The sequence below is a fragment of the Rasamsonia emersonii genome, assembly GCF_000968595.1.
Source record: "Rasamsonia emersonii CBS 393.64 chromosome Unknown ctg1118621760002, whole genome shotgun sequence".
Lineage (NCBI taxonomy): Eukaryota > Fungi > Ascomycota > Eurotiomycetes > Eurotiales > Trichocomaceae > Rasamsonia > Rasamsonia emersonii.
In genome coordinates this window covers 152,405-169,820 of record NW_013563285.1, presented here as the reverse complement: position 1 = coordinate 169,820, position 17,416 = coordinate 152,405, and the positions used below count along the sequence as shown (strand labels likewise).

At 50.3% G+C, this 17,416-nt stretch overlaps 6 protein-coding genes across 6 annotated transcripts; 4 read left to right on the top strand and 2 right to left on the bottom strand.

Moving 5' to 3' along the window:
* Positions 1-1,541: 1,541 nt before the first annotated feature.
* Positions 1,542-3,420, top strand: T310_1776 (WD domain protein; the record flags this gene model as incomplete). The annotated part of the gene is made up of 6 exons (XM_013475395.1): positions 1,542-1,884; positions 2,164-2,263; positions 2,511-2,577; positions 2,652-2,922; positions 3,016-3,170; positions 3,235-3,420. 6 exons carry the CDS (start codon positions 1,542-1,544, stop codon positions 3,418-3,420), a joined length of 1,122 nt encoding a protein of 373 aa, XP_013330849.1.
* Positions 3,421-4,618: 1,198 nt separating this feature from the next.
* T310_1775 (uncharacterized protein) lies at positions 4,619-5,759 on the top strand (the record flags this gene model as incomplete). The annotated part of the gene is made up of 2 exons (XM_013475394.1): positions 4,619-5,408; positions 5,575-5,759. 2 exons carry the CDS (start codon positions 4,619-4,621, stop codon positions 5,757-5,759), a joined length of 975 nt encoding a protein of 324 aa, XP_013330848.1.
* Positions 5,760-6,138: 379 nt separating this feature from the next.
* Positions 6,139-7,887, bottom strand: T310_1774 (TRNAHis guanylyltransferase; the record flags this gene model as incomplete). Its single annotated transcript, XM_013475393.1, has 8 exons — positions 6,139-6,372; positions 6,451-6,555; positions 6,624-6,712; positions 6,780-6,904; positions 7,217-7,348; positions 7,517-7,552; positions 7,685-7,774; positions 7,874-7,887. The coding sequence occupies 8 exons, from the start codon at positions 7,885-7,887 to the stop codon at positions 6,139-6,141; spliced, it is 825 nt and encodes a 274-aa protein (XP_013330847.1).
* Positions 7,888-8,398: 511 nt separating this feature from the next.
* T310_1773 (Fibronectin type III domain protein) lies at positions 8,399-11,843 on the bottom strand (the record flags this gene model as incomplete). Its single annotated transcript, XM_013475392.1, has 4 exons — positions 8,399-10,399; positions 10,454-11,472; positions 11,540-11,733; positions 11,800-11,843. The coding sequence occupies 4 exons, from the start codon at positions 11,841-11,843 to the stop codon at positions 8,399-8,401; spliced, it is 3,258 nt and encodes a 1,085-aa protein (XP_013330846.1).
* Positions 11,844-12,688: 845 nt separating this feature from the next.
* Positions 12,689-15,199, top strand: T310_1772 (Lipin Smp2; the record flags this gene model as incomplete). The annotated part of the gene is made up of 5 exons (XM_013475391.1): positions 12,689-12,797; positions 12,854-12,924; positions 12,991-13,291; positions 13,345-14,257; positions 14,317-15,199. 5 exons carry the CDS (start codon positions 12,689-12,691, stop codon positions 15,197-15,199), a joined length of 2,277 nt encoding a protein of 758 aa, XP_013330845.1.
* A 1,109-nt stretch (positions 15,200-16,308) lies between these two features.
* T310_1771 (Transcription initiation factor TFIID, 31kD subunit) lies at positions 16,309-17,187 on the top strand (the record flags this gene model as incomplete). Its single annotated transcript, XM_013475390.1, has 1 exon — positions 16,309-17,187. One exon carries the CDS (start codon positions 16,309-16,311, stop codon positions 17,185-17,187), a length of 879 nt encoding a protein of 292 aa, XP_013330844.1.
* Between the last annotated feature and the right edge of the window lie 229 nt (positions 17,188-17,416).

Here is a 17,416-nt window from a genome sequence, read left to right as displayed (position 1 = left end):
ACAGCTGTCCAAGTGGATGCCGGGAACCAAGGTTTTGGCTGGTCGTCTGCCATCCTACACCACACAGGGTTCGGCATCGCGATGAAATGCAGAAGCCATAATCGACTGAACTTCCCTGGATAATAAAGCCGGACCAGGTTGGGTCATTGCAGCATCAATGACATCAACATCACCAAGACGACCAGCAAGACGTCTGCTATGGTGCCCCAGGTGACTGTTGCCAATTTCGAAAGTCGCCTCCCGGATTATGGAAATAGTCGCCTGCTCATCTCTCCATCGAACTTAAGTGTTGGTCCCATCGAGGTCAGGTTCCTCAATCGAATCTCAAAGAACAATCCCCGTCTGCGGTAGTGAAACCGTTACGAATCGCAGTGGCGCCGTTCTGAGAAGTTTCCTTTGAAACTTGGCCGAAAACGGTTGCTTATTGATCGACTCTCCAGAAAGACCAATATTTTTTTTTCCTTTTTTTTCCCCTTCGAACTTCTTGTTTCTATGAAGCATTGTCCCCAAAAAGTTCTCCTTTCTAAACTGCCTTCGCAAAACTTAAAAAGGGACCGTGCAGGAGCTAACATGCAAGCCAGGCATAGAACGTCCTCCTGTCTGTTGAGTATCTACCCAACTGTACGGACACCTGCATAGCAAGCAGGAAGGACTAGTAGACGTGTCCAATACCGGGCTCACCCGAAGTCGGCGCTGATTTCTATGAAGGACCTAAAATAAGAGATTCAGCTGTTGTCACACATCACTCAGATGGATAGTCCAAGGAACAAACAACTCGGCAGGCGAGGCTGATGTCTCCTCTGGCCACAAAAAACGACAGCTTTCAGCTAGTGACTAATGAAAAGTACTCGTCTGACTGTGCCGCAGTCTAGGCAGTCAGGTTCTGCCAATCTTGTTGACTCGTCAAAGTATAGGATTCTGTTCCCTGCATCCGCTGTCCCAACAGCCTGGGCCTGGGCCACTTCCGAAGTTTAGGCCCAACCATGGATCCCACAACACTGACGGTGCACTTGGGCACGGTGACAAACACTAGTGGCAATGAAACGACTTAACTTTTTTTTCCTTCTTCCTCTGGAGCAGATGGCCATTCCGATTCCAACGGTATCTCTATCTCTGCATGAACTGGTTACAGTCGGGCAATTAGGTAAGTGCTGGCAGCTCCGCACAGACCAGCGGCGCAGCACAACTTGGAAACTTTTTCCGGAAACTTGGCGATCTGCTCCTTGCGTCATTCAACATTGGCTTGCACCACGATAGTTGGATCTGCTAGGAAGCCACTAACCGACAGCTACATCTAAGCATCAAAAAGTGGTATTCTCGCATGAGCGAACAATAGTTGTGCGATTCCTGGGGAACTCTGTCAACAACGCGACGCGAAAAATAGGCTAGAAGAAATCTGACTCTGAGGCGTCGCGTTAAACGAAATACTTGATAGAGGGGATCAAATCCCATAGAAGCTCTTCTATTCGTTATTGCCAGAAGCCAATCTCCCCTGGTTTTTGACGGCTGAGTGTCGAGGTACCTGCGGCGGTCCGGTCCACATGCACACCCTCCAGGCGGCTGCATCTTCGTCACTCAACCTTCCTGCGGGCAGTTACGTGTATGCGCTTGCTGGATCGCCTTCGTCTGCAGGCGGCTCCTTTGCGGCAATCTCGTCAGATGACTCCCTCCGGCTATTCGACGGCCAATCTTTGAAACTCGTATCCGTTGCTGCGGCAAAGACGCATGACCAGGGCGGTGTCACTTGCTTAAAAGAATTCCGACAAGGTCCAACCGGAACTGCGCAGGGTTTGTTGGCAACTGCTGGGAGGGATGGAGCTGTCAGACTGTGGGATGTCAGGGCCGGACATGGGTCAGGAAAGGCTGCTGTGGAGATGAGAACTGGTATGTCTTGTATTGTCTAGTTTTGTCTTTCCTCTTTGAAGAAAAAAAACACCCCCACCCCCCCCCCCCCCCCACAAACCCAAATTGGGTAAATATCTCTACCTGCCAGATAAAGGCGTTCAACTAGACTGAAAATTGGGAATCAAAAAAGTTGGCATGACCACAGTCTTACTTGCATTTATCCTGGTTGTCATTGTTTTGAATCTCATTGTTTACTCCCTGGATGTCTACTTGGAAGTTGACAAGCGAACCTGTGAGCTGACTGTCAGCCTGGTCTAGCCAAAAATGCCCCCATATTATCTCTGGCCTGCCATGCTGCAACCAATACCGTTGTTGCTGGAACAGAGCTCGTGTCATCGCAGGCAGCAGTTGTGTTTTGGTAAGTGGCTGCACGAGAACTGCGTGGAACAGTCTTCAGCCTTGGTTGCAGTAATCCCCGTGCATGCGTCTAGACTAAGCACTAGGAACTTTTTGCTTCATATATTGCATATGTACCCTTTGTTTCTTTTTTTTTCTGCCCTCACTCCCACTTTCCTTTCCTTTCTTTTGCTTCTGCAAATCTCATCCCAGTCGATGAGCTCTGTCGGTTGCTTGAAAGTGAAGTTCAGCTACTAATCCCTGGCCAGGGATGTCAGATCACCAAAGGAAATCCGGCATGAACTTCTCGAGAGCCACAATGACGATGTCACGGAGGTATGCTTTGAATGATCTTTCTCTTAGTTTGGTGCCATGGAGCTGAAGAATAACCTTTCTGCGATCCTTAACAGCTCCAATTTCATCCGACACGCGATAATGTCCTACTGTCGGGCAGCACGGATGGCCTAGTCAACATCTATGACACAACGATCACGGACGAAGACGAGGCACTTTTACAAGTCATCAACCATGGCTCGATTCATCGCGCGGGATTCCTATCGGAAAAGGCCGTCTACGCGCTCAGCCACGATGAAGTATTCGCGATTCATCCGATGACGGATCCGGACAGCAAAGATGATCCAAGCCCAATTCAGTTCGGAGACTTGAGACAGCCTCTGAGCTGTGAGTATGTTGTCCAGACTCTCGCCGGCAATCAGGGGATTTTCCTGGCGGCGGGGAACAAAGCGTAAGAACCGTAATCATCCAGTTCTGCAGATGTCCCCGTGCTAAGTATGGCAAGCAGTGAAAAGAGACTGGACCTTTTCCCGATCGTCTCAAGTCCAAAGTGGCAATTTGACCACAGCAACATCTGGCGTCTCCCCGGAGCCCATGGCGAGGAAGTCGTCCGGACGGTGTATCTTGATGAGCAGGTATGTCAAATTTCTTCCAGTGTATCGAAGTCATGAATAGATACTCACACTGGTGGCTCTACAGTCAAGGACGATTTTCACTGGCGGAGAAGACGGCTTTGTTCGGGCTTGGAAGCCACATGAGGCTGAAACCGAGGCGGAAGTGGGAGGCGACAAGGAGAAGCGCGACCAGCCCTCTGACAAACCGGGTCCAAGTTCCAAGGAGGAGAAGAAGAAGAAGCACAAGGAGAAACGGTACAAGCCGTATTGAATGTAATCATAAGATGTAAAGTCCGATCTAAATAATATGTTCTAATAAAACTCTCGTGATACATGTCTCCGTTTATATATAATTTACATTAAGCAGACATTAACACCATGAGAATCAGCACCTGGTGAATTATTATAATACATCGCAAGAATTCGTATATATCTCATCTAGAGCGATATTACTCTTCCAATCTGACGCTGGTTGGGAACATCAATACAATAGGTAGGATCATAACAATGAAGACAGAGAACATGCACGGCAGTCAGAACAGCACTGTAAAAAGTTTTCCCCTCTCCCTTTTCCCATTCTCCACATAAGTCCTCAAAGCGACTGATTATGCAACAAGTCCTCGATGGTCTAGTGGCTATGATTTCCGCTTGTCATTCCGCGAGGAATACAAGCGCGGGAGACCGGGGTTCGATTCCCCGTCGGGGAGACAACGAAAATATCTTTTTTTCCCCTCATTTTTTTTGTTTTAGATTTTTTTGCCCCTCTCCCTTTCCATTTTCCCAGATAAATTATCAAATCCAGCAAGAGTCACAACTACGTAGTACTAGAGAGCGACAAGTGAAAACACCTAGGCACTCAGGTAGACCGTCGAGAATTTGTTGTGTGGGGCCGGCCGGTCACAACAGCAGACGATGTTCTCTAATTAGGAAGGAGACTCGGCTTTTGGATAAACCAATATCCGGTACGTCAAGCAGTAACAAGCCAGTCGCGTGGTCTAATGGTTATGATTTCTCGTTCACAAAGTGAACTCACTAAGATCCGAGAAGGTTCCCGGTTCGATCCCGGGCGCGACTAGCTTTTTTGCTTTCTTTGCCCCACCCGGAGTAACTCCTTGTTGATACGTTAAGCTTATCACTCAACGCCCGGGATTTTTTTTGTAGCTTGGATACCTAGTTTTTGGAATATTATTATTTATCGTCGTATCGTCATCCTCCTTTCTTTACTAGGAACCTCCCTTTCCCTACATTTTTTTTTTTGGCAGAGGTCCCAGAGAAAACAATACCTTCAATTATGATGTCGATGTCTTAATAAACTGCTTCATTGTGTTTTCACCTTTTCTCCCTTCCTAACCCGCTCGCCACGCGGGTTTCCTCCGACTTTTCGTCCCTCGCTCTCCTTGCGAACTTCCCGCGATAATAACAATAATAATCGTTATTACTACTATTAATCCTCAACATACACCACCTTCATGGACGCCCAAGCATACCTCATCCGCCACGGCTGGTCCGGACCCGGCAACCCGCTCAACCCCAACCGTCGTCCCGGCCCGCACGGCGGCCTCGGCCTGACCCGACCGATCCTCGTCGCGCGCAAGCAGAACAGGAGCGGTATTGGCAAGGAGGCGCAGGGTCATCCTTCTAATCAGTGGTGGTTGCGGGGCTTTGAGGAGGCGCTGCGAGGGGTCGGTCAGGATAGGAGCGCAACAGCAACAACAGAAGCAGGAGGTGGTGGTTCTTCCAGTGGATCGAACACGCTGGCGAAGGGGAGGAGTGAACTGTACAGGTTTTTTGTCCGGGGGGAGAGTCTGCCGGGGACTCTTGAACAGAAGACTACTACTACGACGACGACAACGACAACGACTACTACAACAACTACAACTACGACTACATCGGCTGTTGTGACACCGTCTACGTCTACGTCGAGTGCTGTCGATTCCGATACGAGTTCGACAGTAACGAAGGAGGAGAATAAAGACAAGAAAGACAAAAAGGAGGAAAAGAAGAAGGGCAAGAAAAGAAAGCGGGAAGAGGACGAGGAAGAAGATGACTCTGAAAAGCAGACGACATCTTCAACGAAGAAAGAGGAAAAGGAAAAGCGAAAGAAACGAAAGCTGAAGGAGTCGAAGGAGGAGGACGACGAAGAGAGGAAAAAGAAGAAGAAGAAGAAGAGCAAGGACACACAGAAAGAAGAGGAGAAGGAGGAAAAGAAGAACAAGCGGGAGAAAGACAAATACGAAGACGAGAATAGCGACGACGACCGTAGGAAACGGAAAAAGACGAAGAAGACGAGGGAGGACAAACAGGCGACGATAGAGGCACCAGCATCGTCGTCATCAACATCACTTCCGGACAACGAATCGGAAGAATCGACTTCAGCTGCAAAACAACAGCATCAGAGCGAACTGTCCTCAAAAAAAGGAGAAAGTGAAGGAGAAGAAAGAGAAGGAAAAGAAGAAGAAGAAGAAGGAAAAGGAAAAGGACGGAGACGAAAGGGAGGAGGAATCCCCTCCCAGCGTTGAAAAAGAGGGGACGAAAAAGGAAAAGAAAAGGAAAAAGTCAAAAAGTGAAAAGGAGCGAAAAGAAAAAGAGAAAAAGGGCCAGTTACGATGAATGAGTGAGTCAGTAAAGGAATGACTCGAGGCCGCAATGGCCGTGGTTGTGCAATCTATACACATATACCCTTGTTTTTTTTGCCATCTAGACATTTAGATACTGCTTGGATATGTATATGTACATACATACGTGCAGTACATACATACATACACTGCGGCATTGTATCTCTTGTCAATAGATAGAGATTGCTAGATACCATACTAGCTAGACATCATACTAGATAATCTAGATACCCCAAACCCCCTCATCTCATCTCGTCCAATTATAATAATAATTCATAGGACAGGAATTAGAAATAAAAGCCATAATTCTAAACACATCTCATCTCATCAAGAAAATAATAACAATAACCATCTTCAACATTACCCTTTTTTTATCAACTATCAACAGGTAACTTCCCCGGTCTATTCGACAAAATCCACGGCCTCCTAGCCCAGAAATCATCCTTGATGATGTCGACATGCTCGACCACGACTTTGGCCTTTTGGCGGAGTTTGCGCAGTTTGTCCTGCTGGGAGCGGGAGAGCTCTTTCTCTTTGTCTCCTGCTGCGGAAGAAGGTTGTTGTTCTTCGCTTGCTCCTGCTCCTGTGTTTGGTTCTTCTAGTTGGTACTAGATTTAAAAAGATTAAGCTTGTCAGCTGATTATACCAGAGACTATTTATTGTCAATTGCTTGTCTTTGCTCTTACCTGGCGGTAGACAACGCTTCCTTTCTTATACATCTCCGGCTCGTTGTTATAGTTGATTCCAAACCGCTTGAACAAGATTTCGTTCTTGTCGGATGATACGGTGCCCTGCGATTTTTTGACATTGTCAGATTTATGTCTGGGTTGATTTACTGCAGTACTGTACTGCGTCGTACCTGCAACTCCTTCTCTGCATCTGCATTGCTCATACCCCCCTTTTGGACCAGGGCCCAGAAGGTCGTGTTATAGAGGTTGTTGATGTGGCCTGCAAAGCACGACTCGTGAGCAACAAATTTCCTACTCTAAATAGGGACTAAGTATGTACAACATACAGTCAACCTGTCGCCAGCTCATGTAATCTCGCAATGTCTTAGTCGTCGGATATAAGACTGCTCGTCCGTCAAACGTAGGGAGGTGTGGCGGCTCGAGTGGCGTAGAAGGGAAGTAGGTCGGCCATCTGTAGATATAGTAGGCTGTAAATGTTGATACGATTGTCGATACGAGTTTGCTGACATGGTTAGTTATTGCAGTCAATGGATTTGATGATGATATGGATAGGAAGCGAGAGAGAATCATGCTGCCTTGCTTGATATTCACGAATAAGATAAATAGAATAGGGAGAACATTTCCAACTTACGAGCTCCTCCTCTCAAACAACTGGCAACTCGGGTGGAAGACAAAGCTGCGAGTTGAATTGAATCGAATCCCCTTTAGTAAAGGCCTCTCTTTCGGTCGTTCCCTTCAGTGGGGCGAAGGTGAAATCACAAACCTGTATTCGTCACTGACCCCGTATGCAATATTCAAGTCTGGGAGCTCCTTCATCACGTCGACGGCGGCTGCATTCATGAGATCCAATGCTCGGCGGTCGTTTGGTTTCTCGAAGCCATATTTGTCGGATAGTCTTTATCAAAGCGTTAGAATGATGCTTCATTTTTATTTTAAAAAAATTGTGCTTAATCAAAAACGGCGAAAAAAAATAACAAAAGCAATGGAAACAGAAGAAAAAGAAAGAAAGAAAAAAGTATCAAGCACTGAGTTAAACCCAACTGCGCTGTAGTGTCGCTCTTACAGAAGACGAATAACGAATAGCATAGCATCACCATCACTATCGAATAGAAAGAACATCCGCACACAAGACGCAACAAACAGGAAGAAGCATATAAATGAACGGAAAAAAAGAAAGAAAGAAAGAAATACTGTCTTCACACTTGAATGAACACACAACATGGAAACTCACTTGTGGAAGCCCCTCCCGTCGATTCGAACGACGATCCACGTATCGGGGAGCAAGACATCAGACTGCTCAAAGGACTTGACGTATTCATATCTTTATAAAGCAATAATCAGTCAGAAATCATAGAAATCTAGCGACTAGGTCGGAATGGTAATACGGGTGGATTCTAGGTTGTAATTATTATCAACATACTTGGAATTCGCCATCTCTAAACAATAAATAGCTCCTCCCCCACTTACTCCGTAACTCTTTCTTTTTTTTTTGGTCGGATTGCTGCGCGATCAGGCTAGGAGGTATATATGACAGGATAAGAATTATTAATAATCAGAAAAAAAAATTCTTGTCGATCAAAGTGAGGCTGTTTTTGTGGCAAAAGATTTCTTCTCCCATGAGATTAGATATTGATTGATTCCGGGTAGTACTCTAGTTGAGTCAAAACTTGAGTGGTAGAGTGCGGAACCGGAAAGTAGCCAGGCCAGCCGACTGACTGATTCACAGCAAGCAAATAATTATATAGAGGCAAGGAGACGTCAACTTCGCTGTATTTTCTGCATTTAACTGCCTACTACGTGCATGAATTCTGTAGCCCAATGGAATGAAACTGAAGATTCACGTTTAAAAAACTCTACATATTTTAAAAATTTCGTAGAACTGTCAAAACCGAACTCTGCTACAGCATAAATCATACATTTTGTAGTTCTACCACACAAAAAACGACTACGAGACCACTTCCTCCTCAGGTTCTTCGTCTCCTGTCTCGCTCGCCTTCTCGCTCGACTCGCTAGTGGTCTTGTCGGACTTTTTGGACTTCCTGGTAAAGAAACTTCGGCTGTTCTTTGAGGTGGACTTCTCCACAGACGCCGTGCTGGAAACGGCACTGTCCACGCTCTTGCCTAGCTGCGCCTCGCTAGAATTGGCGTCTTCGTCAATATCTCCTTGATTGGAATCATTCTTCTTCGAGAATATACCGGCCCGGTCCTTCCACGACAGATTGAACTTGCTCGAGCTGCTCTTGCGGGTGATCTTCTGAATGAACGACTCCTTCGCACTGCCATTTTCTACGGGGCTGCTGGAAGTTACCAGATCAAGCGAGTCGTACGATTCAGTCGCAGCTGATAGAGATCGGGAATCCTTAGACCGTCTCGACGCAGGAGGGGAGCTATCATCTGCCGTGGATTCATTCTCCTGGAATTTCGAGATGCTGCTCGAGTCCTTGTCCTTGTCCTTCTCTTTTTCCTTGTCCTTATCCCTATCCTTCTCCTTCCCCTTCTCTTTATCCTTTTCCGACTTCTTACTGAACAGAGTCTTGAAGGATGGAGCGGCAGGGTTCAACTTCGGAGTAACGGGCCGATGGGAAGACGAAGGCCTGGTGCCGATCGGTGCTTGCAAGGGTCGATGTTGTTTTTCGTATGCCCCTTGAAGGAAATCCGGCTCCGTAGCAGAAATGCCCAGTGGTAGATGACTCGAGGATCCATACTGAGTGGACGGGCGCCGCGACGGAGTCCGCGACCAGGCTGCCGGAGAAGCCCAATCAAAGCCAAGAGAGCTCCGCTGCCCAGCTGCCTCCCCTGATGGCCAGCCAAATGGTTCCGTAGATGGATGGGGAAGCTGGTTATCAAATGAGAAGGTCGACGACGGGCGAGGAGATAAAGAACCCCGTCGGACAGTGCCCAGAATCGACGACGGATCGATAGGATCATGCCTAGGGCTGAACTGGTTGTATCCAGTATTCTGATCAGAAGACCCGGCCGTGAGCAGATCGCCCGAGCCTCCAGAACCGAATTTGCTGGATGAAAAGATGTTCGCAAAGGCACTCCTCCTGGAGGGCATGTGATCGGAAGAGCTATCAGCCGTCACGTTCGTCGTGTTGCTCCGTGGGAAGAAGGACATTGCATTTGCCCAATTGCCTGTATAGCTGAGTCTCCGGCGTCTTGATCCGATGGGTTCTATGTCGTCGAAGTTCTTCGGAAACGACCGACTTTGTCCTGGCTTCAACGTCCCAAGCAACGGGGGCCCATCTGCAAGAGTCTTCCCACGTTGCCGGTGAAAGCCAAAAAGGCCAGACAGTCTCCGGGAGGCGCTTTGCACACCGCTTGATGATTCGCCTTGGGGGACTTCCTCGTTGCCTGATGGCTGATGATCCGCATCCCGAAGGCGGCTGAGACTGCTGTGGGGACTCGTAAAGAAAGTTGCGGATCTGGGTTCTGAAGACACCGGGGATGGTGACCCATGTGGAGCGCTCTCAACCGGGCCGACATCTGGATACTGCGCACTCGTAACTCCCTCGGGAATGTCTGAAGACTCTTCGTCTCCGAGGAGATCCGATGGTAATAACGCATCGGCTCGTGGACTCATCGGTGCGTTGCTTGTTGATATATCGGACTCGGCGGGAATCCCGACTGACCGGTCAGGAGGACCAGAGAAGGTCATTCCATTGGTGATGTTGAAGAAGGCAGAGCTGGGAGCAAATGTGGGCGAGTTGTTTGAAGGCGGATTGTAGTTCACGGCACGAGGAAATGACGGATCCATCTGAGGGAATGTCACTGGTGACGACACATTACTCGTGAGCGAACTCCGATGGCGTGGCCGGCGCATGGCAGCAGCGTGCGAGAGGTCTAAATCAAGAGGCTGTAGCGCGGCGAACGGGCCCGTGCCGTTGGCTCTTTGACTGTTGAGCCATTTCAGACGTTCTTGGGCTTCCTGGTATTGTTGCTGGGCCTAAAAAGTAAATCAGTATCATTTCATGTAGCAAATCCCGAAATAAGAACAGACCTGTGCGTGAAGGTTGACGAGAGTCGCATATCTTGCTTGGAGATTGCTTAGACGGATTTCCCACTGTCGAGCCCGTTCAGTATCGATCCGATCCAGCTCCTTGCCATCCTCGCTATCACCGCCTTGAAGCCTCTTTCTCTCCTCCTCCAGCTTCTTGATGCGGCCGCCTTTCTCTTGAATCTCCTCATCGATGCTTTTCATTTCTGCCTGTTCGTGGGCGATTTTTTCCCGGATCTCATTGGCTTGCTTGGCTGCCTCGGCTTCAACCCGGGCCTTCTCCTCTCTGACCCGTGTAATGTCTTTGTTCATCTGGGCGATCTGATCCTGCCACCGGGCGATGTCATCTTTGCGTTTCTTGCGCTCGGCCTCCTTCTGCTGCAGCAACCTCTCCCGCTTGGTCTTTTCGCTCTGCACGGTTCTGTTGACACTCTCAAGCTTATTCACGTGCTTCTTGAGATCACCGCTGGCCTCATCTTTTTCCTTGACGCGCTGCTTCAGTTCATCCCTCTGCTTCTCCAGTTCCTTGAGTGTCGCATTATGCTCCTCCTCCTCATCATTGATCTGCTTGTCCATCGCTTCATTCTCATGCTGCAAAGTCTTAAGACGTTCTGCCAATTGCTCCAGGGATTCACCAGTATCCTCGTTTGCCGAGCCTCGCTGGGCGTCATCCACCTGATTATGAGAGGTATCTGGACTTGTTGCTGCAGGAGATAACTTCCGGCCAGCCCCGGATCGTTTGCCTTGCACCTGACCTCCACTATGCTCTCGCGCCATGATCGGAGCTGCTGGAGCCACGAGCGCGGGTGTTGGCCGTGGCACAGACGCGCGAATGGTCGGACCGCCAGTGGTGTCATCTTGCTGAGTTTGGGACAAAGGAAGGGGCTTCGTGCGGACATGAAGGACGGCGCTCGCAGTCTGAAAATTAGCCGCGCTGACAGCGAAGACACAGATGTGATAGATATGTCCTGGGATCAGATTGCCAATGGCGACAGCCGTTTCAGCTCTCTTCGTTTCGCCCACTAGATTATCAGTCGTCAGCCATGAGGTTCTTCCAGTCACAACGACCTTCACCATCGCAGTGTCTACCTTTCGAATTGTTGATCTGTATGATATGCTTATGAATAGAGTTGTGGAAATCGGGCTGCTTCCAGGCAATTCGGATCTCCCGGGCTGAAATCTCCTCGAGGGTCACTTCCGGTGCTGGCGGAATATCGAGACCGAGCTTATCGACGAGAATCTCGTTGGGGGTCTGGCAGACCTGCCAAGCACGGTACAGCAGCCTGCAAAGGGACTTGTCAGCAACGCTCAAATGCGAGAGCTCCGCGAAGACGGCGGGAGCTGCTTACCAGACCAGCGCCCACAGGATGGTGGCCGCCAGAAACAGAGCCATGACGCCTCGCACCCTCACTCGCGGGACCACGCTGGGGTAGGCGTCAAAGGACCAGTACAGCGGCTCATACATCCCCGCGTCGAAGTCCATCCACAGACACGGGGGACAGCGGCCAGCGGCGAGGCTGTCGAGCTCGAGAACGAAGGTGCCTGTGGCGGCGGTGCTGTGCTGGAGTTTGCAGTGTTCCGGTTCCGCTGGCGAGGGATTTCTTGGCCGATGGGATTGGCCCGCTGGTGGGAGGCCCGGGATGATCGAGGCACGTGATTGCGCTGTGCTCCGCACTGCAAACCATCGAAGTCTGCAGCGTCAGCCTGCGGTCTCGCCCGTTGCGGCCTAGCGCACGGCGTAGTCAGCAAGTCACCTGCGCCGCCCTCCCCCAACTCGCCCGCCTCTGACTGGCCCGTCCCGTTGAGTCTGCCGCGGCCCGATGCACTCCCGCCAAGCGGCGTTGAGCGTTGAGAACGTGATGGGAATCCAGCCCAACACTCTGCTGGCCTCCTCCTCTCGCCCTGCTTAAACCCGTCACGTTCGCTGCGAAGTCCTCTCGTTCACCTCCTCCAGCTCCCTCTCCTGTCCCCTCCTGGCCCCTCCCATCCGGCCTTCTCCCTCCCCTCTTTCTTGGGCCGTGGACCCCGCCTGCTTCATGTTGCTATGAGGTAACGCGCAGCCCTCGATGGCCGCCAGTGTCACATGGTAATCGGCTGTCCCCCAACCCCCTCCGACTCCTCCCATCACCCCGCCGTATTTCCGCCTCCCCCTCGTCTACGCTGCCAAATTGTTCACTGCCACTCCTTCTACCGGTTCGGTCTGCTGCTTGCTTGCGGATTGCGTTCTGGTTGTGAGGGATGCAGTACGTTCGGAGCCTGAGCGGCTCTGTGTCCAAGACATGGAACTCCATCAATCCGGCTACCCTGAGCGGAGCCATTGACGTGATAGTCATTGAGCATGAAGATGGTTTGTGAACCGGTGGGACGCTTCTCGAGCGGACTGCGATCTAACTGCCGACCTAGGAACGCTCGCCTGCTCTCCATTCCATGTCCGCTTTGGCAAGTTTTCGCTGCTCCGTCCCTACGAGAAGAAGGTACCTACCTATGCTCGAGCCCACGGATGGCGTGGCTGTGGTTCACGTCGTTAATCATGCCCGCAGGTCGAGTTCCGCGTCAATGGCGTCAAGCAAGATTTTTCCATGAAGCTGGGCGAAGGCGGAGAAGCATTCTTCGTCTTCGAGACCACGGATGATGTCCCAGCATCACTGCAGACATCGCCTTTGGTCTCTCCTAGTGGTAGTCCGAAGCCATCTGCTGGCGCTGGAGCAGATGCTTCCTCGCTTCAGGAACCCGATGATCTGGATCTCGACAAAACAAATCACACTGTTGCTAAGAATGACTCGAAAAATTCGTCGGGAGTTCCGATCCGTTCACCGGAGCAGCGAGCGTCGAGTGATCTAGGTATGACCTTTTGAGGTTGCTGTCCGCATGGCGTATCCTGATTCATGCCGCAGGAACAATCACGCCTCTGTCACAGTCTCCTAGTGACTCCGCGACGAACCGGTCTCGTGTCGGCTCCTTTGACGGCAATGCCCATCCTGGCAAGTTAGATCGTTCCGCTTCCGAAGGAGTGCTTCCGACCACCACAAAGTCTATGGGTATGGCAGGAAGTAAAGATCACAGCCCACAGGGCTCGCCGCGGAGATCGGCAACAAGCAAAGAGGATGTTAATCAGAACCGCCGGTCGCTGAGCCCTCCTCCGGTCTCTCCGGAAGAGGCTGTCTCCCGTGCCATTGCTCTCTCGAAGAAACTCTCGGGATCGAACATTCCATCGCATGTGACAGAGACCGGTGACCTCATGCTCGACATGACGGGCTTCAAAAGCAGCGAGGAGGACGCTCTTCGCGCCGAACTCATCGCACGGAAGGTGCTGGCAGAAGAGTTGGAAGGCAACTATGACATTGGCGCGTTAATTGGGGCAGATGATCAGGGCAACCTGTGGATTTATAGCAGTGAGGAGGCAAAGGAAGCAGCCAGGCGTCGAAATGCACTTGGATCCATGAAATCGGGTTCATCAGGAGCCAGTGAGGATGCTGTTTCGGACCCGGGCTACCATAGTGAGGGTGAGAAGAAGAGCGCTCCAGCATCGACAGTGTCGACACGGCACCACCGTGCGCAATCGGACGTCCAAGCTGGATTTCCGACTCCTCCTCGGACGCCAACGCAGGATTCTTCAGCTGGAGAGCCCAACCGCAACTATGCCAAGACACTGCGACTAACGAGCGATCAACTCAAGTCGCTAAATTTAAAGCCCGGTCCCAATCCGGTGACATTCAGTGTCAACAAAGCAACCTGCCCGGCGACCATGTATCTGTGGAGCTGGAAGACACCTATTGTCATTTCGGATATCGATGGTACTATCACGAAGTAGGTCTACCTAGAGCGATTCCGCGTTTGTCAAACGGCCACTGACGCTGTCTACTCAGATCCGACGCTCTGGGCCACGTGCTGAACATGATCGGGCGTGACTGGACTCATCAAGGTGTCGCCAAGCTCTTTACGGATATCGTGAACAACGGATACAACATTATGTATCTTACTAGCCGCTCCACGGGTCAAGCAGACTCGACGCGGGCTTACCTTAATGGTGTCCTGCAGGACGGTTACAGACTGCCAAAAGGACCGGTCATTATGAGTCCCGACCGGACCATAGCAGCTCTCCGGCGCGAAATTTACCTGCGGAAGCCAGAGGTGTTCAAAATGGCATGCCTTCGCGATCTCCTCAGCCTCTTCCCGCCCAACCATAACCCATTCTATGCCGGGTTTGGGAATCGTTTCACCGACGCCCTGAGTTATCGATCTGTCAACATTCCCTCATCCAGGATTTTTACTATTAACTCCAATGCTGAGGTATCGTTGGACCTCCTCAGCTTAAACAAGTATAAGAGCAGCTATGTCTCGATGAGGGAGTTGGTTGATCATTTCTTCCCTCCTGTCAGCCTCCTCGTTCAAGGAGGAGGGGAGGAGTTTACGGATTTCACTTATTGGCGAGATCCACCCCCCAATCTGGACGAATTCTCGGTCACCGACAGCGAGGCTGAAGATGAAGAGAATGATGACGAAGAAGATGAAAGTGATCATATGTATAGCGATGACGAGGATAGCGATATTGGCGATGATGAAGAGCATGGTGATGGCCTTGCAGGCAGCTACTTCTCACGAGATTCCATTGACAACACCGATATGGTGAACTCTGTCGTCGACTCGGTCGCAGAGAGTCAACTCTCCGACGGCGAAGTGGACGTTACAGAGGATGAAGATGACGAATATGACGGCGGTCGTGTCACGTCCTCGTCCAAGCGCAGGTGACCGTCTTGGACAGTTATACGAAGAGACGAGAAAACGAAAGTTCCTCTATATGAAATTTTCCGGTACTAACAGTCTCCGTGTGTTGGGACAATGCAAAGCGGAACCGACATTATACCCATGATTCTATATGTTGATTATTCATTGGAAGGTTTACGTCAAGTTGCAGTGAATTGGCTGCCTTGTCGTATATATGGCGCAACGGACTTTGGTTATCATACTAGGCGACTTGGAATAGAGTTGCTTTTTTTTACCCTGCGTTTTGGCCTATAATTGCATTAACGGTTTTGCTATTGCCTTTTTTTTTCTCGGCGTTTTTTGAGGGCGTCTTTGTTTGCATACCTTGCATAGCCAGTGGAGTTATCAGAGCACCTTCTACAGACCACGGAAAGGCGTTTTTGCTATGGTTGTTTTATGTGGTCCGTTAGCAATGTTCTTCATTCGAATTTAAAGGTTGTTCGCCAATACACTTAGAAGTGGTTTGATACCCCCACTTTTCATGGATGGAAAAGAACTCGAAGCATGAAAGAGTCTTTCCAGGATCCAGGAATGCAAAAATTTCTATTCATGTCTTCACTGTGCGTGAGTGCGACGTGGTATTTGATCTACTGTTGTATAAAACGCGTGGGTCTGTATGAGAAACTAGAAGCACATTGACAGTCTGCGTTTTTGCATATGTAGCAACTTATTAAGTAGGAGACTATACAGTAAGCAAGAAGTTTTAGTTTTTGCTATATGAATGGTACAGTACGAACAGTCCAGGCATGGCGGGCAGTGGATGAGTATCCGAATGGGGAATGGCGTATCTGGTGAGCTTCGCGCCGACCTCAAAGAACGCCGCATTATATACTTACTGTCCACTTTAGCCAAGAGAACGCAGTTCTAGTCCACAGCACCTGTGTTTTGAGAATACGCTGTGGATGCCGGTTCCTGTCACTTCTATTCCTCTTCAGGCTCTTCGAGTAGACTTTTCATCCAGCCTCTGAAGAGCTATCCCATACCGCAATGCAGGGCTATTAACCACTACACCCGTTACGTGCTACAACAGCTTGCCCGACTATCGATCACCACCCCTCCTGCGAATCGTCGCCCGGATAAAACACATCTGAACAATGGCTTCACCTCGTCCGAATCAGACGTCTGCGACGACGCAGCCTTTGACGCCGCCCGCTGATCCTCCCGTGGCAAACAATGCCTCCGCGTCGCAGACCAACGCTGCCCATTCCAGCGCACCGAATCCCACCGTTGTCAACCCTCCCTCTATCCCGGCGACTTCGCTGAACGACTCGGGCAAGTCGCGTCGTCCACGCGATGCGCGTCTGATCCATATGCTGCTTGCTTCGTTGGGTGTGACGGCGTACCAGGAGCGCGTGCCCCTTCAGCTTCTCGACTTCGCCTACCGCTATACCTCCTCCACTCTGCAGGATGCTGTCCATCTCACCATGGAAGGATACGCGGGTAACCCCTCTGGGCAGGGAGAGGTAAATGTGACGGGTGGACGGGGCGGCGTCGAGGTGAACACGGTGACCCTGCAGGCGCTCCGACTGAGCATCGCCTCCCGGCTACACTACCAGTTCCAGCCCGGTCTTCCCAAAGAGTTCCTCATGGATGTCGCGTCGGAAAGGAATCGAATTGCGCTGCCGGGTGTATCGAGAGGGTTTGATGCCGCCGGCGGCGCATCGAAGAACGCCTTTTCCAACATCTCGATGGGCGGGATGAGGCTTCCCCCGGAGCGGTTCTGTCTCACTGGCATGGGATGGAATCTGAAGGATGAGTGGGAGAGCGAAGGGGAAGAAGATGATGATACGGCTGAACCGACGACAACGCAACCCGGTGCTGGTGCTGGTGCTGGTGCTGGGGTAGGTGCCGGCGAGAACGAAGAGGAAGGCATTGAAGACGAAGGAGACGGGAAAATGGAAGATATCTTTGGGGAAGACACAGCTATGGGAGAAGGTGACGAAGAGGAAGATAAGACCATGACCGATGCTTAATTTTTTTTTCAACTTCGATGTCATGCCATTTTTAATGGGGGTGATGTGTCCATTGAACTGAACAAACACAAACACATAAAAAAAAGAGGGTTGGCGTTTCAGGCGCATGGCTGGAGGAAGGGAGGCTACAATCTTTTTTTTTTTGTAACTTGCGAACCCGTGTAATTATTTAGAATATCCTTGAGGAAGAGCATATGGCGAGATGAGTTCTTTTTTCCCCCTTTGTTAC